The following is a 24126-nucleotide window of genomic DNA, read 5'->3' as shown; positions in this document are numbered from 1 at the left end:
TGCTCCCAAAATGCTATTAGGCAACATCTCCACGAATGTGAATCTTTCATTAGGGTGGGGTGGGGGTTGCGCTCTTGCCACAATGTCTTTGCCAGCCCCCTCTTTTTTTCTGGATCTTCTGGATCCGCCTCTGGTTCATGATGCCAAGTCAGAAGTAAAGTGTTGAAAACATTCCTGTTTGATGCAGTTAGATATATTCAACACAGGGGGAGTCTGCTGTACCCCAAAAGGCCTGTAGGTGTCTGTGTTTTCAGCCCCTAAAATAGTGGGCTTTCTCAAAGAGGGGTACTCTACTCCCACACTGCATGCAATCTGATTGACTGAGTATCCAGCCAAAAGGCAAATTATCAAACTGTACTCTTTGGGCAACTAATGTTATCATCTGGACACTGTTTCTGGCTATTCCTTCCTCTGACAGGTATCTAGTAGCCTCCTCAGCAGTCACACATTCCTTAATTCCCCATGAAGAGGAGGAGGAATGTGTGACGATCCCAAAGAGCATTTGCGTAGGAGGCTATATACCTAGTGTTCAAATCCAATTTAGTGCACCCAGGTTTATTTTGCATTTTTTGCACTGAAGATAACAAAATAGCTTAAGTAGCAGCAAATTTTAATATATTTTAATCGTAAATGCTTATAAGACAAAATACATCTGTAGTAACAATAATTTATTTTACAAAGACTGATGTGATCAATTGTTGGGTCATTAATCCATCTAGACCAGTTGGGGGGAGGGGGGGATTCTGTCCACGTCAACTTTGAACTTTTATTACGTTTTTGTTAAATTGCGCAAAAATGTATCAGTTTCCTCTTCCTAATGTACAAAAATTAACTTTCTTGAAGAAAATTTTAAGTTTTTTAATATCATTTTCGCCTCTTTTTTTTTCTTTTCATTTTTATTACTTTTAGGCCACCTTTGGTGGTTTTCTGTTGTTTGGGGAATAAAGAAAATGCAAGAAGGACGATTTCAAAATGGCAGACGTTATTTCTACGTCATATGACATCATCCGCTTTTTGTTGTGAACACCAAAGGAAACGTGTTTCAACGTTCTGTCGATCTTCCGAGTGTCATTATCATAATTTTTATACTTGTAAAGTTATGGAGGAGACAGAATCCCCTCCCCTTGGCCCCAGAAGTAAAAAAAGAAGAATCTGATTTAGATGGACTGGAAAGAGCATCATAAAATTAGTAAAAAGGCCAAGTTTGAGAGTTTTGTCTTTTAAAATAGTGAAGATATAGAATTTTTTAAGCTTGAAAATTTTACAGACGTTTGTATTTTTTCCCGTCTTCATACAAATGCCTGCAAAAAATCCCAAACTTGCGGAACTATATTTTCGCTATTTTAAAAGACAATACTGTCAAACTTGGCCTTTTTACTCATTTTACAATGCTCTTTGCAGCTGTGTCAATGGTTCTTTGCTACCTGGCCTCCATCAAAATTTCAGATTACCGTGATAAAGATCTATAGCTCTGAAGATTTCAAGAAAATGATAAAAATGCTCCACACGGACCTTCAAAAATCAGAGATTTCGGGGAAAGTATAGTATTGTTTTGATTGTATCAAAGAAGTTAATTATTTGCTCGATCGATCGCGTCACTTGCTTCAGGTCTCTAGTTTCATCTCCTCGTGTTCTCTGTCGCTCGTGTAGCTTTCTTCGCTCGTCGCAACCGTTGTAACCCTTTACAAGCATCTTTTATCATGTCCGCCGACAACCCAGTGAGGAAAACGCGCAACAGTAGAAAGCATCTTGCTACCGATTTCGACTGGGAAGGCCTCGAAGCTCTAACACTTCCCACAGCCGACGACCTTTTCCCTGATCTTCGCGAACCACAACTCCAAGCCGCACGTCTCTCCGATTTCTCACTGCCCGGCGAAGACACATCCCTCGATTTTCTCGCCCGCGAACTAAAGATGGCAAAGACCTTGGCAAAGCTGTCAAACCAAAACAGGAACTTCAGGATCAGCCGCCCAACAGGCCCATTCTCCCAGTTCTCCAAGATCGCCCAAGCGACCTTCAGCGACTGGCACTTGTAAAACAGACGCACGAACTCGAGATTCGGAAGCTAGAACTGCAACTCAAACTTGCCAAACTAACTTCAGCTTCCCCACCCGTATCCAAACCATCCACTTCTGAAGATTCTTCTAAATCTATGGGGGATCTCAAGGCTCCACAGAGGACCCGTTTTCCCCAGCCTTGGCCTCACATCTTCGCTCCAGGTGAGCCTCAGTTGTATTCTGATTTATCCCTTCCCGCTTTTTGTGCCGGCTATATTGCCATTATGCAGCAGCACAAGGACAAACCAGCTCTTAATGAATCCTACATAAGCCATTTTCAAGATCTAATGGTGCTCTCCTGCAGCTACAAATGGTCAGCGGTTCGCGCCTATCATTATAAGGTTCTGCGTTCCATCGAATTGGGCCTGGTGAAATGTGGAGACTCATTCGAACCCCTAAAACAGCCATTTTTCATCCCCTCTGCGCTGTTATCGGAGACCCCCCAAAAGGAAGCCAAACAGCCCACCAAACCTCCGCCCTCTATCGCAAGATCTGACATATGCGATGCTTGGTCGTGGTACGACGATTGCACCAACACTTCGTGCCCTAAACAGCATGTGTGCTTTGTCTGCAAAAGGCCCGATCACCGTGCTCTCGCCTGTCCAAAGCGAAAATTTCCAGTGCCTACGCGGCGCCAGGAGTCCACCCCTCGCGACTGACTAGCCGCCCCTTCGACCACCAACCTCCCCTCCACCGATTTCTCCGAACACACTTCTGCCTCGTTTCAAGGACCTCAACAACCTCGCCTGCTGCCCGTCAAACCTCACCTCCATGCTGATTGAAACGCACACTAGGTTGCAGTCCGCCTCTGGTCCCAACGCTTTCACCTTGAGAATTCCCGTTCCCTCAGCTCTTACCATCCCGGAATGGTGCTCCCGGCTTCGCAACTACTACGACCTCGAACTGTGTGATTTTCTCGAGTTCGGCTGGCCGGTCGGCTACGTTGCAGCCGATCTCCCAGTTTCATCACACCACAACCACGGATCTGCCCTCTCCTCTCCGCAGACAATCGATTCTTTCTTATATACAGAGTGTCATCTCGGGGCAACTTGCGGTCCCTTCATTACCAACCCCCTTTAAGTCGATCTCGTCACCAGTCCCCTTCAAATCGCCCACAGCCGCTCGGGAAAACCCCGCGTCGTAGTGGATCTCAGCTTTCCCCCCGGTTCCTCCGTCGACAGTGGCATTCCTTCAGACACTTATCTCGGCACACCTTTTGTCCTACGGCTACCTGGCGTTGACGCACTCGTGGACATCATCCGTTCCAAAGGCGCAGGATGCCATCTTTTCAAAAAAGACTTAAGCCGTGCATATCGCCAACTCCGCATTGACCCTCGCGACGCCCACCTGCTTGGCTTCCGCCACAACAATCACCTCTACATCGACCTCGCCCCACCTTTCGGCCTCCACTCCTCGGCCATGATGTGCCAACGGACAACCAACGCTGTCTCCTACCTGTACAAAACCCTCGGGTTCAGCTGCACCAATTACATCGACGATTTCGGCGGTGCAGAAACTCCTGACATGTCCACCCAAGCTTTCAACGCCCTTGGTGACCTCTTGACATCCCTGGGTCTTCAGTCATCACCCGACAAAGACTGCCCGCCGACAACATCAATGGTTTTCCTAGGCGTCCAACTCGATACTCTGGCCATGTCAATGTCCATGACACCAGCGCGCCTTCAAGAGCTTCATCAGCGTTGCTCTTCCTCGTTTTCCTCCACTCGCATTTCGCGCCATGACTTGCAGTCACTCCTCGGTGTTATGTCTTTCATCACAGCCTGCGTCCGTCCTGCTCGTGTCTTCATGTCCACTCTTCTCAACACCCTCCGCCTGTCCCACGCCTCGCGTTTCTGCTTTCTTTCAGAGGACAACCGGTCAGACCTCCGCTGGTGGTGTCATTTCCTTCCATTCCACAATGGCGTGTCGCTCATCAAATCGGCCCCCTGGCTCGATGATCCATGGCATCTCTCCACCGATGCTTGCAACACCGGTGCCGGCGGGTATTTTAATGGCCAGTATTTCCACACACCATTCCCGGACTCAATTCTGCAACGTTTTGGTGACGACATCAACATCCTTGAGCTCCTCACTATCATGGTGGCCTTAAAGCTTTGGGGCCCCGCTCTATGCCGCCAACGCTTCATTATTCGTTGCGACAACAACAACAGCGTGCTAGCACTCAACTCTGGCCGCTCAAGAACACTCGGCATGCAACTTTGCTTGCGCGAGATCTGGTTCATATCTGCACTCCATGATTTCGAGCTAACTGCTGCGCATATCTCTGGAAACGACAATACCCTGGCAGACCACCTCAGCCGCTGGCACTTGTCTCCCTTTCACGAGGCCCAATTTCACAAGCTGACTGCCCACACTCTCACCACACACTTGGCTTGCCCCGCGCGCCTGTTTGACTTTGAAATCGTTTGCTAACTGCTCCTTTTATCCTTTCCATAGACATCAACCAGCCTCCAGCACCCACGTTCATCGAGCCTCCCACGCCTACCAACCTAGCAGCCCTCGTATCTACTACGCAAGCACACGCCTACGCCCCTGGCACTGTCCGCAACCTACACTCGTTGTGGAAGTCCTTCTTGAACTTTTGCACCAATTATCGCGTCACTCCTTTACCCGCCACACCACACACCGTGGCCTCCTACGCATGTTTCCTCGCTGGAAAGACCTCATCTTACCAATACATTCTCAACCACCTCAACACCGTCAGGCTTCTTCACCGGTTTAATGGTTTCCCGGTTGACGTGTTGGACAGCTTCGACGTTACCTTGACCAAGGGTGGATTGAAACGCCTCTTGGGTACAATGCCTCGCCAGAAACATCCCATCACTCCAGAAATCCTTCTGCAGATGCGTCGTTACTTAAATACCAGCCTCCCTTCTCACGCCGCGATCTGGGCTCTCTTCTGTACAGCGTTCTTCTCTTTTCTATGCAAATCCAATTTGACAGTCACCTCAGCCAAGTGAAAGTATAGTCATTTCTTATTTTACATGGACTTTTCGTTTCTCGCATTGGTTTGAGTTTACATTGTTTTTGGAAAGTGTGTAAGTTAAGCCTGAAATAACACACATTTTTCAGTCTCACGTGAGAAATTGGTCCGTACGCTTGAGTTGGCGTGGGAGCGAAGTTTTCCACTTGAAGGCGTGACACTCGAGCCTAATTAAGGCGTGAAAGCGGGCAGATATACAACTGAACTCAACAAATAGTACTCTTAAGCCCGGCTCTTTCCTTAATGGAAATCTCATTCATAATGTCAATGTAGGAAATAGGGTTCAGAGACCCCGCCTCGGAGCGCTGAAGGAACATCAACATCTAGTATGACGAATGAGCTGTTGGACTGACAGCCAAGCAAAGTGTGCCAAAAACTCGCAATTTATCAGCTTCTGGTCATATCTAGTTCACACCTGCAAATATATGTAAAACAGATATTACTTTTTCTCCCCTATTTGGATTTTTTTTTTTTAATAAAACGGGAAATTCAGTCAGATGAAGGAATAAACCTAGGCCTTGCCTGCAAGCCTGCAAGTAAGCTCTCCGATTGGGGTAAAGCGAACCGCGAGAGGATTGGGGTGCTCTAGCCCGAATGCCCTCGCTTCACCAAAAGTATGTCTCGCGTGTGGCTAGCTTGCAGGCTGAAACAAACCCTCAACATATTGCTGATATTGTATAAATTAATATTATTTTTGTTAGTTTGTCGTATATTTCAGAGAATTTTGTGCATTTGATGCAGCTTCATTTTTTTTCCTAAATCCTTTTTCCTCAACCATTCAGTGGGTAAACGTAGATGAGCTCGAGCACCCCGCAAGTCTCCGTTGGGTTTTATGGATGAGCCAGGTCCACATGTACAGGCAGGTTAGTGTGACAACTAGTGGTAGGCAAAATGTGTAACATCTCAGGTAAGGGGGAGAAAAGTAAGTTCAAAGCTGGCAATACACAAATGAATTGTATACCGAAACAAGAGGATGCATGTCTGCTGCAACTAAAACATCTGAAATGCACTTCTTGAAACAGTATTCAACAGTTTCCTCAAATTATTATTTCAAAAACCATAATTCAATTTTATGGTATTCTGTGCAGATTTAAATAAAAACTAACCTTTACTTTCCAAAATCAAATGTAACGTTATCCCCAATCAGCATAAAGGGTGCCCACTGGTCCATCTCTGTGAAGCCGTTTCTTCTCATCCATTTCATGGCCTGGTGAAGAGATTCACTGGCACTTTCACCACGGACAAGGTGCTCATAGAAGCGTCCCATGAACTGCTCTGTCGCTTTGTCGTCTATGGCCCATAGTGCCACTAACACTGAGCGTGCACCAGATCCCAGGAAAGCTCGAGCAATTCCAACAACGCCCTCGGACATAATCTGTCCACGTGCACTGTGACAGCAGCTAAGTACAACCAATTTGGCTCGCAGACGAACTCTTGCAATGTCAGCCATCGTCAATAAATAGTCTTCTTCTTGTGGAATGCCACTGATAGAAGGGAGTGGAGAAAGAGCAATCTCTCCTCTTTCGGCGCTACCATGAGCAGCAAAATGTATCAGGGCTACTGAGTGAATGCTTTGAAGTACAGCCTGTTTAGTTGCTTGTTGTCCCAACAAAGGCTGAGTTCCCAGCAGTCGGCCGATCATCTCTGCCTCTTTTCTTGCAAAAGGTAATGGACAGAGCGTCTTAGCATTTCCCTTGTAAGATACCTCACTGACTTCAGGCTCACCCACTATCAGTGCACCAGTTTGACTGTGATAATCTTCTGGACAGTCCTGAATGAGCTTAAGTGTTGTTAACGAAGGAACAATGCGGATCCTGAATGTCTCAGACAAAGGGATGCCGTTTTCATCGCTTAGAGCCGCAAATGGAACTTTGTACAAGGCGCGATCAGGAACAATGATGATTTCAGGCTCATCAAGTAAGTCAGCTACAGGAGAGATTAGCATTTGGTAACACTGAGATAGACTTGGATCAGGTTTGTCATCATCTTCTTCTTCAATTTCTACAAGACGTAAAGAATTTGCAGCCTCAAAACCTTCCTGAGAAGGTTTTCCTGTCTGATGACAATTGTTTGGAGGAAACAATGATCTATCTTCGCAGTCTTCTAGTAGCGAAGTATGAAACCCTCTGACCGTCTCGTTTCCAAAGACCTCATCCACCATTCTTGTAACAGTTGCTCCCTTGTTTATAAAAGCATCATTGATGTCTATTTGTTTCAAAACTACTGATTTTTCACCTTTAAAAATCCACAGAAATAAAAATTCATTAAAAAAAGAAATGTATAGACAAGAAGAGTTTAATTCGTTCTTCATGATCCATTCAATACCAATTAATGATAGAGGATCGCACAATGTCTGGTTTTCAATGGAGTACTGAGTCGACATTAAGTCTGCTAGGGCTCGGGCCCTTCCAAGTTCTACAACGTAAAGTGCCTCTGTAGCATGTCCACCAAAGCAAAACAAACTACTGAGCATGTGGTATGGAAACGCATGCTCGTGCAAAAATGATATCTTAAATTGATCACTGTTACTTAAGTAGGATCGCATTTTCTCGCTCTTCGCAATGCTTTCCAAGAGACTGGAAGTAGCATCTTGTATGTTTCCCTCCATTAACATATCCAGTGTAAGTGGAATGTTAAAAGAAAACTCAGCATTGATAGTTCCAATCTCTTTACCAATTGAAAGTGCCTTCATATGATACTCTCTAGCCTTGATGTATTCACCACGAAATCGAAACACAGTTCCAAGGTTTCCGTAATCTGCTGCTTCACCTCGTTTATCTCCAATTTCTTTCCTGATCACAAGCGCTTCCTGAAGATATTCTTCTGCCTTGGCAAGGTCATCTAAAGCAAGTGACAAAGAACCTAGATTTCCATAACATGCAGCTTCTCCTCGTCTATCACCAGTTTCTTTTCTGATCACAAGTGCTCTCTCAAGATGTTCTTTTGCCTTATCATATTTTGCTAACTGTAAGAATGTAGTTCCTAGATTGCCATTACACAAAGCTTCTTGATCCTTGTCACCAATTTCTTTTTGCAATGCAAGCGCTTTCATATGATTTTCTCTAGCCTTGACATATTCACCAAGTGATTGCAACATAGCTCCTAACGATCCATACTGAACTGCTTCTAGATGTCTGTTGCCAGTTTTTTTTGCGATCGCAAGTGCTTGTTGATAGTATTGTTCAGCCTTACCATATTGACTAAGAGCAGCAAAAACATGTCCTAGCTGAGTATAGCATGAGGATACTATATACCTGTCATCAATTTCTCTTGCAATTTCAAGTGATTTCTGAATACACTTGTGAGCTTTCCCATATTCACAAAGATATGTGAACACCGATCCAAGGTTGTCATAATCTCCTGCTTCTCCTCTTCTGTCGCCAACTTCTTTCCTGATACCAAGTGCTTTCTGAATATATTCTTTAGCCTTGGCATATTCTCCAATGGACTGAAAAACACTTCCCAGGCTTCCATAATCTTCTGCTTCTCCTTCTCTGTCTCCTATTTCTTTTCGGATTGTAATTGCCTTCTCAAGATATTCTTCAGCCTTTTGAAATTCACCAAGGTGAAGTAACGCAGTTCCTAGGCCTGCATAAGAGCAGGCTTCTCCATGTCTGTCACCAATTTCTTTCATAATGCTGAGTGCTTCCTTGTAAAGGCATTTTGCCTCTTTAAAGTTACCTTTGTGGGTGTACATGCCTGCCATTCTTATACTTGTCAGGCCTTCTTTGATTCTTGAACCATTTTCGCGATGTATAACCAAAAGATTTCTACAGCCTTCTATCACACTCGTGTAATCTTGGATATGGCGGTACGCTTCAAACATAAAATCATGTATGCATTCATAAAGAAAATCACCCAAATCTTGATTGTTTTCAAAAGCTTTGCTCTCCAGGAGAATCAAACATTCCTTGCATAACTCGATAACTTTTATATCTTGACGGGTGTCGAGAAGGAATTTGGCAACTGACAGTCTATCATTGATGACCAGCACGATGCCCTCAGTATTGTCCATGACTGTAACTGAATTCTTTCTAAAATCAAGACAAAAATAAAAGATGTCATCGATATTTGTTTGCGTCCATAAATCGAACGAATTGGATCGATTGAAAAGCAAAGCTGCAAGTGACATAAATGCACACTATCGGTCTCTAGAATGCTCACTGAAAGCTTCATGACCTTGATGAATGCTTCCTCGAATAGAAGTAATCATAATAGATCAGCAAAAAGTGCCAAAACTCACCTGTAGACAGCGAAACCTCGACTCTGATCTGTACTCTTTATAACTTGTTGCGAGCACATGCGATTTTTCCGCAGAGCGAGCACGATTTTCCGCTGAGCAAGCACAAAGCACATGTCAATTTTTCTTATAAGACAGCTGTTGATTGGCTAGAATTGGCTGCGCCATAAAACAGGATTTCTGATTGGCTGTTTCTTAATGCGAACCGTCCAACTAAAATTTCTCGATGGCTTCAAAAATATATGAAGGCTGCCGGCAGCAACTAGCAGTTCTCATTGAGAAGTGAGTATAAGGTGTTTTTAAATGCAAATGCGACAATGAGAATTTCAACAAAAATATAACTTATTTTATTTGCAAAATAACATGGTTACATGTATGTTCTTTGAGTATAACATTAACAAGTCGAAACAAGTATTAACCTATTGATGTTCCCTATTTTTCGCTTCCCCTCCCTCACTATACTAACACCCACTCCCGCTCCCCTCGAAATTTCTCGATGGCTCAAGAATATGAAGGCTGCCCTGATCGGCAGCAATAAAAATAGACGTGAAAACTGCAAAGGACCGCGAACGATAATGCTGTCACAGCTGTCCACGGTTGCAGCCCTGTTTTGTCGGTTTCTGTCGGGTTGTTGTCTCGCAAAGTCAACTCTTTCACGTAGTATCAGCCTTGCAGTTTGTGTAGCAATAAAAGGCAGTCTATGAGTGACTGCATGTGGCTACTACTTTATTTTTGTAGAATATTGCAGTGAAAAAGCAATGTTGTACAAAATTCAGAGTGTAAATGAACAAATTGTGCATCGTAATTTAATCGTCTTGTCATGCGCTGGAGGATTTCGGTTTGTTTACACTTTAGTACACATGGGACAGTACCAGGACAGTACTTAATTGACATGGTTTGGCTCTCCAATGGTTTCGCATAGTGAAGAAATTCCGTGAATCAAAACACAGATAAACAGACAATAAGTTTTCTTAATTGAAAAATTTATTCACACACTTTTTTTGTTCACGCCTGAAAAGCAAATTCGTTCAATTTTCGCCTCGAGTGAAGCCATGTGAACTGCCTGAAGGGTGCGATTATCAGCGGGTTAATCGGAGAATAGCAAAAAATGAGTTTTGAGATACGATTCTTCCGATTCTCCGATTTTCCTACTTGGCACGATTATCCGATTATTCCGATTCTTCCGATTATACTATTCTTCCTTTTCTCCGATTTATTCTCCGATTTTCCTACTTGTACACGATTCTCCGATTCTTCCGATTATATGATTCTTCCTATTCTCCGATTTTCCTACTTGTACACGATTCTACGATTCTTCCGGTTCCGAATGACCATAGTAATTATCCCGATTATCACTCGTTGCCCCAAAGACTATAGTAATACAAATTTTAGGGCGATTTAGACAGTACGATTTTGCCTACGATTTGTCGCATGCGACACGCTTTACGCCATGCCTACAACACGAATCGCGTCGTGTAAATCAACCTACAACATCCTTACGCGGACAGACGCACACAACACGATCTTTAATCTTTTAATCTTTAATTAGCATAATTTCCATTAGCAAAGCTAATCCGGCAATGGAGCGGCCAGCGGACGCACAATAGGTTAAATTATACATGCAGAACATATAAAGAACTAATAAATTCCGAGTAAAGGTGGATTTCCACCGTCGCGTAAATTTTACGTGCGTTCAGAGGTGAATTTAGCTGGCTTTACGTACGTAAATAGAATAAGAAGCGATGTATGAGCTGCGTGCGTAAACGTAAAAACTTGAACAGCACTCAACTTTTTACGCTTACGCACGCGGCTCATACATTCCTTCTTATTTTATTTACGTACGTAAAGCCAGCTAAATTCACCTCTGTACGCACGTAAAATTTACGCGACAGTAGCAATCCACCTTAAGAGCCAGACTTGACGATGTCAGGTGGTAATGCATTCCATGCTGGGATTGATCTTAGTCATCTTACATAAAATGAGGGTTTGTAAACTGACGTCGACTGAAGAGAACGGTAGACTTTTCTTTAAGTCATGACTCGCCCTTGTACGGCTGTACGCGGGAACAGAGGTGAGCTCGTGGGGGAGAGAGATGTTAACGAGACCTCTATGTATTTGATAAAACATGCAGATATCACATATGCTACGTCAGTAGCAGTGAGGGCCAATTTAGGTCCGTGAGCATAGATGATACACTACTATAACGGCTATAATCGTTGTTAACAAACCGCGCTGCGCGGCGCTGTACAGACTCAATGCAGTCCATCCCTTTTTTGGTGTGTGGAGACCAAAAAATGTCTTATGGTAAAATCGTAGAATTGGAAGAATCGTAGAATCGGACAATCATTTCTTAAGTCTCTTAAGGCAAAATCGTAGAGTAGGAAGAATCGTAGTCTCTTACGGTAAAATCGTAGAATCGGAGACTTCAATCGTAAAATAGGAAAAACCTTAGTGGTAAATCGTACAATAGTACGCCTAAATGGGACATACTATTCTCCGATTTAACCATAATCGCACTGCTCTCTCGCAGTTTACTGCGAGTCACTAACGCACAATTTCTCGATTCTGTTAAAATGAGCACGTTTTTCGAAAATTTCGCCAGAGCCATTTGAAATATGAAAAATCGATCAATTTAACATAAAGCACGGTAAAATTCACATTCAAACCTGTAGTATTTTGTAAAGTGAATTCCCAGGAGAACACAAAAATTTCCGACAACGTTCAGCTCATGTGATGATTTGCAGATCTTGTTTGCGATCGCATACGTTTCGCCTTGACACAATCTCGAACAAGAATTTCTCCGCTATGAACTCACTGATTTTCTCTTTTCAAGCAGCCGAGTGTTCCTTAGAAGTTGCTCTTTTGATTTACAGTATTGAAAACCTGTTTTCCTTCCAAGAACCACCTTGAAAATTCACGCATGATAGCCGCGGCAGTCATTTTGATTTGAAAAACAAGGATCTTTCGTACGAATAAAGCCGACTGAGATCTCGTCAACCTGTCTGAACTCGACCCAATTTCGTGTAAATTCTACAAATCCGAAAGCTTCCGATTACGGACTGGGTACGTCTTCCCAGAAGGCAGTAGCCACAATTATATTCCTTTGTTGAAAATTGAGACCAAGTACGGGGAATGGAACCGTCAGGCAATAATTTGGGCTATATATGAAAAAAGATAAACGAAATAAGACAAATAAAAAAACCAAGCAAGATACCAATAAAATTAATTTTATTTCCTTATAATGGAGGATCTAGATGACCTTACAAGAGAAAGCTTAAAAGAAAATTGTGAAGCGCAAGAGCCAATCAGTAAAACTTTTACCCCTTGGTCCCAGAGGCGCACGCGTCGCCGCTTAACTGATTAAAAGCACGAGGCCTATCTTGGGTTGAAGTTCAGAGTCCGTATGTTATTGAAAGGCGCAGTAATTAGAGATAACTAAGCAACAATTTTTCTAAAAAGCAGCAAAATACAAAGGAATGTATGGCGCTTTTTTCCAAATTGAAGCTTTATTATCTCTGAAAAAATGCATGGTTACCCCCATTTTCTTTTTGGATACCAAAATCACTTGCTAAGTTCTGCTTTCTCCGCATCGTTTTAAAGCGCGCAAAAATATCCCTGTAATAGTAGGCACCACCCATGGGAAACCCGAGTATCTCGAGATGCACAGACCGTATGCGCAGTAACTATAGTAGGCACCGTCCTTAGAAAAGGTAGTATGGGCAAAAGACCTGTCACGTGGTTATCCTCGACTCAAGTCTGCCTAAAGGCCTCCTTATTTGGGTTTCACCCGCCGTGTTTTCACAACTGCGTTATACTTGTGGTAAACGTGGGCTTATGCAATTTGGGGACTAAATCAGGAGGGCTTCAAAATATCGACACCCGATTCTCATCACGCATATTGACGGGATATTTTTAATTTAACCGTCCTCCTCTGTCCGTTTACGACAAGGCAAGAAAGTTACAATCAAAACACGAGTGTATACTAGTATTTAGTTGTCACGCCCCAGTCGTCCTGTTGCACATGCTCAGTCTGTAATGACTCAAGTTACGACCTCGCTCACCAGTCAGAGGTTTGGGACGAGAAAAGGGACATTCTTATCACCTCGCATTCCGGCTCAAAACAGGCAGCTTTGCGGCAAATAAGACAGTGTCACAAGACACTCGCGTGAAACCCAAAAGAGGAAGGGGTGGGGGTGGGGTAATACTCGCAACCTAGCCCCAATCGCGCTGCCTCCGACACGCCACGTTAAACAAACTCGCAAAACTGGGAAAACATGGGGCAACTCTCCTTGCTACGTACTCCCGACATGACAAATTGCGTAGAAGATAACACTGAGAGCAGAAGAAATTAAGCGTGCAATACTTCTTCTTCGTAATGCGAGAACTTGTAACAAGGCAGAGCAATCGTTAACTCATAGCACCTTCGCCCAGTTCCTGCCGCGTGTAGCGTTTTCATACCACGCATCTGGTCTCGCAATGTCCCCGATCGAAGAGATTTGAACGACCACGGATGGCCAACGCCATCGTGTTACCGAACACAGGGAATACACGACTTCGGACGGTTTGCACCGTCCTTTGTCACGCGTCCTGGCTTGTCACGCAATGATCCCTGGATTAACCTCTGTTCGATCTGCAGCTGACTGGTGTAAGTCTTTAAATTCAAGGATGACAGGCTCTTAACCGGATTGATTGAAATAGACTCTTTTCTCGACTGCACCTGCGCACTGTGCGGACGCATCTTGGCGATTTTTTCCCGCGCTTGCTCAGCGGTGACCATTATTTTGTTCTCCGGCGCTTTAAGCGGCTCTGCCGCAGACGTTGTCCAGCCACGCTTTCCTGGCGGCAGCACCTGTGTGCGGTAAGCAGGTGCTGAGCGGCTTCGCGTTATAACCTGAGATCGTCTATTGTCTGGAAATAAGGGCGGTTTAGGATGCGAGCGTGTAACCTTTGTAATTATCATGCTCGATCGCAGATCCCCGTTGATGTCTGTCGGGTTGACGTCATATTCTGTCAACTCACGTGATTTACGAATAGTCGAGGCCGGCGAGGACTGGGGACGAAGCTTTTCCTTTTGTTCCTTGTGCGCCTTGTCGTGCGCCTTTAAAATCCTTTGCACATGCGCATTCATGCTGTTTAAGGTGCTTTCGTGGTGCTTAATTCGCGGTGGAGCGCTTGAAATCCTTTGTGGTGAGCTGTTTGGTGGAGCCAATGTGGACATCATATTAAGGTCATATGTTGGTGTTTTCACACGTGAAGGAGGCCGGGAAGGCAAACTGTCTCTTGTGTCAGCGCGCATAAGCTTGTGTGCACGCACGTGAGATCGCGCCAGCCTCCGAGGTGGAGTCTTAGCGTAAATGTTCAGGTTCCCTAATCCTTCCGGTCGCTCGGGCTCCAAACCGAAATCCCACTGTACAGCTTCGAAGTTGAAAATTAAAAGATTGCTCAGCGTGTTAACAATCATTCTGAAAAGAAATACACAAGAAAGAACATAAATAGTCACTCATCCAAGGTCAAACTGGTTTGTTCCAGGCGTTCAAATAGTGGAGAACAGCGCGAGGAAAACTGCTACGCTTATGCGAGCGAACGATAGTAGGTGGGAAGACTTGGGAGAGAAGGCAAGAGTTTTTTTCGCGCATGACGCTTGCCACTATCTTAACGCTTACAACAGGCTGAAGGTCAAGCTGTGATGGAATCAAATTTAAACTCTTCTCCCGGCTCCATTTCAACTCTGGAACGAGCAATTATCCCAAGGCTGTCTCTGGTGATACTTTCAGAAAATTGTCAAAAGTCAACTCACCTATCTCCTGCAGCTCTGATTGTTGTGATCGGGTCATTTTTGCTGTTTCCGCGGATGATCCGCAAACAGTCGCCGTTTAAGAGATTCCAGATGCGTAGCTACAAACAAGAAAAAAAATATTAAGCTACAATTATTGGTACTCGGAGGCTCGTAAATCTCACGTAAAACCAAAGTCAACGAACCTTTCCGTCGGCAGAACCAGTCAAAACTCGACAATAAAGGAATTCCAGGCAAAGAACTTCCCTATAAATATTAAACACAAGAAAAACAATGAGAGCCAATTTAGAATGCTCAAAAAGTGTAGCACGAAATGGGATTGTCTTGTTTATGAAATGTTGTACATAAGAACAATACTTGATCAGCAGGGATTTGCTAAAGCAAAGGCATAGAAAAAACCAGGAAAGATTTATTACTCGACGTTTCGGGGTCATCGTGACTCCATTATGAAGAGACTAGTTTAAAAACATGCAAATAAGGAAAGCTACAAGAAAAGCATAAATTAGAATGAACGGATTCCATCCGCACCAAGGTGTTTGTTTAAGCCGTTCATTCTAATTTATGCTTTTCTTGTACCTTTCCTTATTTGCATGTTTTTAAACTATAATGGAGTTACGGGGAGACTCAGACCAAAAGCGTTACCTTTTCCACGAGCTGAAGTATAAAAAGCGTAGGGAAAACTGTCGTTTAGGTATTCAAAAGGACTTTTCAAAATATTTCAAACAGATCCACCGAAAGGAGATAAACTGTAGGTATGACAAAGGGGTACAATTTTCCATAGTTAACTGGTTTGTCAATAATGCCATATAAAAGGCTAAGGGTTTGAACATCGGGGAGAAGCTTTCCCATATAAAACTTGATTGGGTACCTCTCCCACCCCCCCCCCCCTCCCCCCCGGGAAAATACAGATTGTTTGCGATTGTGCATCCCGTAACGAATTCTTGTGCAACAAAAATAGTTTGAAAATGGGAGGAACTGAACGTACTTTGGGTGTCTAAATGCCTGCAAGCATTTCTTGTGATTTCCAATAGCGCTCCACGCCATAGCGTAACAATCCAAACCGCCAGTTATAATGTGATAGTCATCAAACTTTACACACGTGATCGCTCCGTGATGACCGTCAAGGGACTGAAAACGACACAATGATAAAATGAATCAATCAGAACTCTCAATAAAAGCACGCAACCGGTGCATGCAAAGCGCGGGAAAACGTGGAAGCGAAGGCGCAGTTCCTTAAATTCAGGAATTCTCGTGGACGTTTTTATGAAGACGGGAAAAATTTGCCCGTCTCCATACAAACGTCTATAAAAATTTCACGTCTTCACTATTTTAAAAGACAAGACTCACAAACTTGGCCTTTTTACTAGTTTTAAGGTACCCTTTCCAGCAGTGTCAATTGCTTTCCAATTACGTTTAAAACCGGGCATTTTATACTGCGAGTTGTTTTCTGAGCGAAACACGTGACATCTTTTGACGGTGGACCAAATAAAAAACTGCTCAAGATTCTGAAGCTCTTGATTTGGTTAGAAAGTTGTCCAACATTCTTAAAGCAAGTTGAGTGAAGATGTTATCTTTCAGCCATCTAAATAGGAGTTTCGTTGAGAATAGTTCCATAGCTTAAGATATGAACTAAATATATAAGCTTACACTTTTCAAAAACAACAAGGGAAGCACTATATTAGAATATATATTGTTCAACAGTGTTATTTCAACAGCTGGTTATACTAGCACGAACGCTTATTGCGGGACGTTTTCGTTATAAACACCTGGTACGATTTTTCTTCTTTTTTTAGATTTCTGGTTTTAACAATACCTTGACGAGTGATGCCTGTTCAATGTCCCAGACTTTAACTTTTCCACCCTCACATCCACTCACAACAAGCGTATCAGAGACCTACAGAATCAAGGAAGATACAAGACACTGTTTACAAAAATGGCGAGGAATCAACTGACGCTTCATACTCATTCTCTCGATGTTAGCGAGCATCAGTGAATCAATGTTATGGAATAGGAATCTTGGGCAACCGCAACGGGTACACAATGAACACGCTTAAACTTAAAAGATTGCACGTTTCTTCAACCCAATGAGAAATGTTTTTAACTCGCTCGGTTTGTCTGGTATGAAGTCGAGCAATCGAGACGACCCTGAATCCAAACGGAGCAGCGTTTAATTTTTTTTTACTCTCTTGTGTTTAGTTTCTCAATGCAATTCCCAATTTGGTAATTTTACGTAAGGGTTGTATTAACGCAAAACGAAGGTTCTAAAAGAACTGCGTTTTTTATTCATCAATTTCAATTTTTGTCAGGCCCTTAATACTCAAATAGGGTGTATACAAAACCCCATAAAGAGGGAGTGGGAACTGGGAAACAATAAACAGCATTAGTTTGGCAACTGGGGGCAAACTTAAGAGAAATAGAGAAATAAATGGAAAAAAAAAAGAGTAATGTGACATCATGATTTTCAACCAGAAAGACTGCAAAGAGGCAAGAGCTGCTTTTACCCCTGCCTCGCCCCTCCCAAAGAACCCACAAGTAGCATAAATCAAAAAGTAACTAGTTAGAGTGGTTTTCAGTTGACCGTCAAAAGTAATTGTGCGTTTGCGGCTTTGGGTTTGCTTTAGACCCTCTATGACTTGTTGACGAAACTTGAGAAACAAAACCAAAACAAATGGTTTTGGTTTTGGTTTACGACACTCAATTGAAAACCGTTCTAACAAAAGATGAGTGTGCTGTACAAAGGAAAACACAAAAAAATGAGAATCGTCTCGCTTACATGAACTGTTTGTACCACGTGTCGATGGCGAAACGTCCGTCGGCACTTCCCAGTAGCAAAGTTCCAAACTACAAAGAGAGGCACATGTAAGTCTTTGTTACTTTCTTTTTAGAAACATCAAAACCTTTCCAAAGACAATTTGATTTCTTTCACTCTTAATACAGACATAAAAAAGACTGGAATCTCATGATGTTACAAGGAATGTTGCATGCTCACTGCATGCTCCTTTGCTCCATATTGCATCTGAAGGCCTGAAGCAATACAATTATAGCTAATCTAGAATAAGAAGCTTTAAATTTGCTGCTCAAAATTAAAGCTGATTAGTACAGTAGCTTACCTTTTACACTCTTGTCTCTGGACCCAGAGGCCAAATGGTTTCCATGGAGCGCAATGCAAAGTACAGAGCCTCTGTGTCTGTAGTACATACAAAACAAAAAAACAATTATTGAAACTTCAGAAAAAAGCTAAACTAACAGAAGCTATAATTTAGCAAGATTTATGCAATTTTACCCTTTTCACAAATTCACTTACTCATTGTCAATCTTCACTTATTTTTGCCGAAAACACACAAGTCATAGACAGGTTTGTTTTGACCTACCCTCTGAATATACACTTGCAGTTCCCTCTTCCTATATCCCAGCATCTAAAAAAACAAACAAACATTTTGTCAATTGGTAAACACAGTTACAGATAATTAATATTACAAACTAAACTAAATAGGTCTCAGAAGAGTCTCTTGGCCGAGACGAAATGCCACGTCAGACTAGTCACAAACATTTCACAAGTATTTGACAATTTTTAAATTCTTTACTGTATAAGTTAATTACACTAGGATAAATACCTAGCCCACTTAGCAGGCACTGGAGTTATTTGTTGGGCATCAATAATTATTTGCTGTCAGAGTGCATAATCATTAAAACTTGCATCTTGCATCTTCATCCGTGAATTTCAAGGAAAAAACTTTGTTTTAATGCTGCCTGACATAAAATTCTGATACGAAAATTATATTTCATGCCATGTCTCCCCTCCTATGAATTCCAAAAGGATACTGTTGACTGTGACATTAATACCAGTGATGACTTACCTTATTAAGAAAATTAAGAGTAAAGTTAATGTCAAAGTTGTAAAAAAGAGTTGAGTTTTGAATAATTGAATCTCATTAGATTCAATTTTTAATTCGATTTTCCATTCTTGATAATGATGTTGGATACGTCGAAATGTTGAATAACGTTACTCTTAATTTTTCTTGTTAAATGCTTTAACAAGCAACTGGCCATCCAATCACTTACCTTATTGAAGTGTCGTATCCTCCACTAAGCACAATTCCTCTTTCTTCCGACACATAAACACAGCGAATGGATCCCGCATGGCCTTGGATAGTCCGCTCACACTTTCCCGTTGAAGCATCTATAAGTCTCACTCGCCTGTCGTAAGACCCAGAAGCTACTAGCCGTCCTCCATTGAAATTTGCACATCGGTTGGGGTCTTCCCTGCAAACACAAAATTGTAGGCTTCACCAACAATATTCAGTTAAAATAATAATATTGGAGTGTGAAGCCCAATTTAAATGTCACCTTTTAGTTGTGTCAGTTGTGAAAAACTGGAAAAAGTCATAACTTTGGAAGTTAGCCAAATTACCATAGAAACAACAATACATTCCACTTTGAGTGAAGTTCTAAAGGCCTAAACGTCGAACAGACTGCAGATTCAATTGCTATCTAACTTGTATGAATCACACTTAACATTTTTACAGTGCGATTAACATAAACTACAGTCCGGGCCAAATGGGTTTGGGACACTTGGCTTTTCTTAGTGCTTTTCGTAATGCCCCGACAGCATCTCTGTGGGATTAAAAGACACTCACTCCTAATACCCTACCTTTACCCTATATTTAGTATTAAGCATAAGAACTTTCAGACATCTCACACATTGATTCACCTTTGTTCATCAACATTGCAGGGGTGGGAGGGGGGGGAGGGGGCAAATATATGGATTGGCCCCACTAAGCCCACCGAGCTGAGGAATTTGGTCAAAATTGCAGGCCCATTGAAATGACTGCTACTCTATTTATAATAGACATCATAAAGCATTATAAAAAGGGAAAGGTAAAATATAGTTCTCGAAGACGAGTGTTCAGTGCCAATATGTAGAAATTATTCCAGACGTTTCGGGCTTAGCCCTTCATCAGTGGAAAAAGATTTATGTAAATCTTTTTCCACTGATGAAGGGCTAAGCCCGAAACGTCTGGAATAATTTCTACATATTGGCACTGAACACTCGTCTTCGAGAACTATATTTTACCTTTCCCTTTTTATAAGTACAAGTGCCACGCAGCTAACGGAAATTTTCCCGTTAAACTTTTATCATAAAGCATTGCCTACTAAGCCCTTAACCCTCAACTTAACACAAACAACTCTGTCAAAATGAAGTTGCATGAAAGTAACAAATGGAATAACTTTGCATAACTAGGAAGTAGTCAATTGAGGGCACGTTGGATATAAGATGATAGACATGCAGCCAACGAGGAGAACAGAGTTGAGTTGACTATAATCATCTTATCCCATATCCAGCAAGTGTAAGGCGAGTGTTAAAAGTGTTTATTAAGAACAACCAAGAAATATTGTTATATCATGCTGATTTCATTTTACAACAAAAACCATTTGATGGATGGCCACTAGGCCTGAATCAAAACCCTGGAATTGCATAATTTATCCAATTTAATTAAGCCTTTTTTAATATGATTTTATTATCCTCGTGTATAATGCAGCCAGTTTTTAGTACCTAAAGCTACCCATCACCAGAGGATGTTAATGAGGTTTCTACTCACATGTCTTGAAGCACCAGTACATTATATGCCCCACAATAGATGTTTCTTTCTTCCATTTGAACTTCCTTTGTGGCAATCCCTTCATAACATTCTTTCAAGTTATTACTCCTGAACTCTTTACGGTGTTTGCCACCAAGATTCAGAACTTCTCTGGTGTTCTCGTCAACGTCCAAAGGTACAGCTGGTACATGAACTGGTACATGAACTGGCACAAATTTTGCATATCTTGGGTTCATACCCTTGGCTGATGCTCCCTAATTCAAACACAGGTTAGAATTTCAATATCAAAATATTGTGAGTGCAAAGAGGTGAGGATTCCCTAAAACCAAAAGGAACCCAAACCTTTTGCCACCAAGAATCCACACAAAAATGTTGGTTTGATTCTGCATTGATGGGACTGGTTCCTAAAGCCCCCAGTTTCTGTAAATCCCATGGAGGGAAAGTTGCCCGAAAAAATGTGTCACCATTCTCAATGTTCTTTTCTTGGCTGGATATTATTGGGAACCAATCACAATGTACATGTGCCTACCATTTTCACAAAAGAGGGACAACATCACCAGACATTATGATCATGATCATCATCATCATTACATCATGATCATCATCATCATCACAATAATAATAATAACATGATAACACTTGGAATTTAGATATCTCTTTACGAATGTACACACACGGGGTTAGTGCGAATAGAAAGCTGACATTTCAGGTATCATCAGGTATCAAATCATTTTCGATCCAGTCACTGAAACCTAATTTAAGTCCTGGGATAGCTTTAGTCTGCATATGCATGCAATGTAACTGCACAACTTGTAGCCTGCAGTCTGTATTTTATAATGAACACATGGTGCTTTTGATATGAGTACCAACGTCTTCAACAAAATTAGGCCATATTCAAGTTAACTGCCCAGTGCACATTCACTAACCTCTTGCCAAACTGTTGAAAATCTAAATGAAACCACGGTTAGGCCTGTTCCAAATGTCGCGCTACTGCCAAGCCAAACTTAAATCAATAATTTGACCTGGCAGTGGCACTGCAGTTAAGCACGGCAGTGGTTTCAAAAGTCGAATTTAATTCAGTCGCGCCAAATCCTAAAATATAGAAATGCCCAGAACGAGCAAATTAACCCAAAATACATTAAAATAATTTATGAGTTTAGTTTGGCACAGCAATAGCACGCCATTTGAAACCACGTCGCGCTACTGCCATGTGGCAATTGACAGGGCCTACTGTGCTACTGCCGTGCTAAATAGCTGTGCCAAACTTAATTCACCCTGCCTAACTAAATGGTTTCAAACGTCATGATACTGCCGTGTTTAAGTCGAATTAAATTCTTGAATTTAGTTTGGCACAGCAGTAGCATGACGTTTGGAATAGGCCTAATACATTTTATTATGCTGACCTGCATAAGCATGATCTCTTCAGTCATCAGCTGGTGGACCATATAATCCTGCTTTACTTCCTCAGCGAGAACTCTCCAGTGTTTACTCAGACACAGACAGTTTGTTAAACTGCTCTTGTCTAACATTCCTAAGATTCGCTTGGACAGGTGCACGGGCAAACACCTCAGGAAGTCTTTGTACTTTTCCGAACACAAATTATCTTGAATAAGAGATTCACTTTCTTGGCCTGACGGATCCAAAGTATTGACAAAATTCTCATCTTCACCTTCATCACCAGACATGTAGTCCTCACTGAAGAATTCCCGTTCAAAATCGGTCATTTCATCAGGATGTCTTCTTAGAGATTGCCTGGAAGGTGGGATAGATCTAGTTCGACAGGGAGATGGGGGACTCCCAACATACCCTGCGGAAACTTGAGATCTGACATCAGAATGTACGTCGGCAGAGAGTGTTTCCCTATAGGATTGAGATTTTGATACGCTTCTTGATTCTGTAGGAGTTTTACATTGACGTAGTTCAACATCCTCAGTCGATACCGAGTAAATATCTACAGGTGTGTCAGTATCATGAATACCCGAAGTTCCTGAACGGCTTACTAATGATCTTGTTGGCAGAGATTTGTTGCTTTCTGTCTCTGTTACAGGTTGAGTAGTACTTCCAGACACATGACTGTACAGAGACATGTACTCATCATCATCTGCAAAAAAAAAAAAAACGAATTATGGCGTCATCGAAACGTCACGTCACGCAATCACCACATCAAGGAGTTACTATACTTCAATTATGATATGGTCACGGAACCAACGCATGACTATCTGTTAATATAATGTTATAAAAATTTACAAACCTCTATCAATCAATCCATCCTCGAGAGCTCTTTGTTTCCGACGTTCTCTTTCACACAAAGCCCTAGTCTTGGTTGCCAAAATATGTAGAAGATGTGTATCACACAACTGCATCAAACCCAGCAAATAATTCGCCTTAGTCCAATAAGTACTCGCTGAAAACCATTCCAAATAATTGTCCACAGTATCTGATAATTCGTTTTCATTTAACGCGTGGTTTGTTGGCGGGCATGAAGTATCCACGATCAAACTGGGTTTGCTTCGTGATCGCATGTAAGTGAAGTCTTTGTACTGAAACGATTGTAGCAGCGAAGTGATATATTCCAGCAAATCCATGGAATCAAATCGTTTAACAAGACCAAGAAGGTACGTCCTCTTAACTGGTTCTCCGCAACGGCAAAACCATTCTTTGGTATGATTCAATTTCGCGCCTAAACAACAATCCTCGCAAATTCCACAAGATTTTACTGGGCTGTTGACACAACGAAGTTGAGGCGCTCTACTGATACTAAGCTGGTAAAGGCTGGAGCTTCGTTCTGGCTGACGCATTCTTGGTTTAGAGAAGATTTCTACGATAAGAACAAACGGCAATTAAACAAATGTTCTTTTGGATTAGGCAATTATTATAAAAGTCACGTTTGGCTTGTATCAACTGTTCTTTTGTTCAATCGCGACTGTTTTCATCCTTGACTTGGTAACCTAGCAACCTATGGCGTGATGGCTTCTAAACACAAAAATTTTCCAAAATAAAATAAAACAACCACAACGTGGTCTACTACTGGAAAAAAAAAAACACTTTTATTTCCTATGAAAACCAGACAACTTGTTGCTTGTGACTTACTTGTAGACCAATGAGACATATAAAGATTCTTGGATATTCCTTTCATATGTAGCCGGACGTGACACGCATTCCATTGCAATCAAGAACTACAGTAATATTGTTTCACGCAAGATTTTAAACTTCGGAAAACTATAGAATAATAAACTAAGTATTGTATTGCATTGTTAGGGTTATTGTATTTGGCATTTTTTTTTTTCGGCTCTAGTAAACAGAGGAAAAGATTAAGGAAACCATTCTGACTCACTTTTCGAAACTTCAACAAGTTCCCTGTCGGTCCTCCCCGGGCACTGAACTTTTGAATATCGGCTTGTTCAAATTCGCGGCTCCCGGGCCCCAAAAGC

The 24126-nt window shown here is 42.2% G+C and overlaps 3 protein-coding genes across 3 annotated transcripts; 1 reads left to right on the top strand and 2 right to left on the bottom strand.

Moving 5' to 3' along the window:
* Nucleotides 1-3473: 3473 nt before the first annotated feature.
* Nucleotides 3474-9389, bottom strand: LOC146462368 (uncharacterized). The gene is made up of 3 exons (XM_085085685.1): nt 9305-9389; nt 6168-9095; nt 3474-5476 (listed from the first exon to the last, which is right to left on the bottom strand). Exons 1-2 carry the CDS (start codon nt 9361-9363, stop codon nt 6170-6172), a joined length of 2985 nt encoding a protein of 994 aa, XP_084941811.1. The 5' UTR covers nt 9364-9389; the 3' UTR covers nt 3474-5476; nt 6168-6169.
* On the top strand, nt 3480-4490 carry LOC146462369 (uncharacterized). The gene has a single exon (XM_085085694.1). The coding sequence runs from the start codon at nt 3480-3482 to the stop codon at nt 4488-4490; it is 1011 nt and encodes a 336-aa protein (XP_084941820.1).
* A 3123-nt stretch (nt 9390-12512) lies between the features above and the next one.
* On the bottom strand, nt 12513-23642 carry LOC146462367 (F-box and WD repeat domain containing protein 10B-like). The gene is made up of 12 exons (XM_085085695.1): nt 22947-23642; nt 22099-22796; nt 20696-20949; nt 19158-19358; nt 18467-18511; nt 18206-18282; nt 17869-17936; nt 16909-16989; nt 16081-16223; nt 15281-15341; nt 15099-15196; nt 12513-14763 (listed from the first exon to the last, which is right to left on the bottom strand). Exons 1-12 carry the CDS (start codon nt 23491-23493, stop codon nt 13830-13832), a joined length of 3207 nt encoding a protein of 1068 aa, XP_084941821.1. The 5' UTR covers nt 23494-23642; the 3' UTR covers nt 12513-13829.
* Between the last annotated feature and the right edge of the window lie 484 nt (nt 23643-24126).

Source organism: Pavona decussata, unplaced genomic scaffold, assembly GCF_977016875.1.
Source record: "Pavona decussata unplaced genomic scaffold, jaPavDecu1.1 SCAFFOLD_189, whole genome shotgun sequence".
Classification (NCBI taxonomy): domain Eukaryota; kingdom Metazoa; phylum Cnidaria; class Anthozoa; order Scleractinia; family Agariciidae; genus Pavona; species Pavona decussata.
Note: the sequence above shows the minus strand (reverse complement) of the source record. Positions and strands in the feature narration are given on the sequence as shown.

Coding starts and splice junctions, on each gene's coding strand:
- LOC146462369 (XM_085085694.1), top strand. CDS start 3,480: ATGTGCCAACGGACAACCAACGCTGTCTCCTACCTGTACAAAACCCTC.
- LOC146462368 (XM_085085685.1), bottom strand. CDS start 9,363: ATGTGCTCGCAACAAGTTATAAAGAGTACAGATCAGAGTCGAGGTTTC. Junction 9,096..9,304: donor CGAGGTTTCGCTGTCTACAG/GTGAGTTTTGGC, acceptor TCTTGATTTTAG/AAAGAATTCAGTTACAGTCA.
- LOC146462367 (XM_085085695.1), bottom strand. CDS start 23,493: ATGCGTCAGCCAGAACGAAGCTCCAGCCTTTACCAGCTTAGTATCAGT. Junction 18,512..19,157: donor GGATACGACACTTCAATAAG/GTAAGTGATTGG, acceptor TTGTTTTTTTAG/ATGCTGGGATATAGGAAGAG. Junction 15,342..16,080: donor CAGGCATTTAGACACCCAAA/GTACGTTCAGTT, acceptor TAATATTTATAG/GGAAGTTCTTTGCCTGGAAT.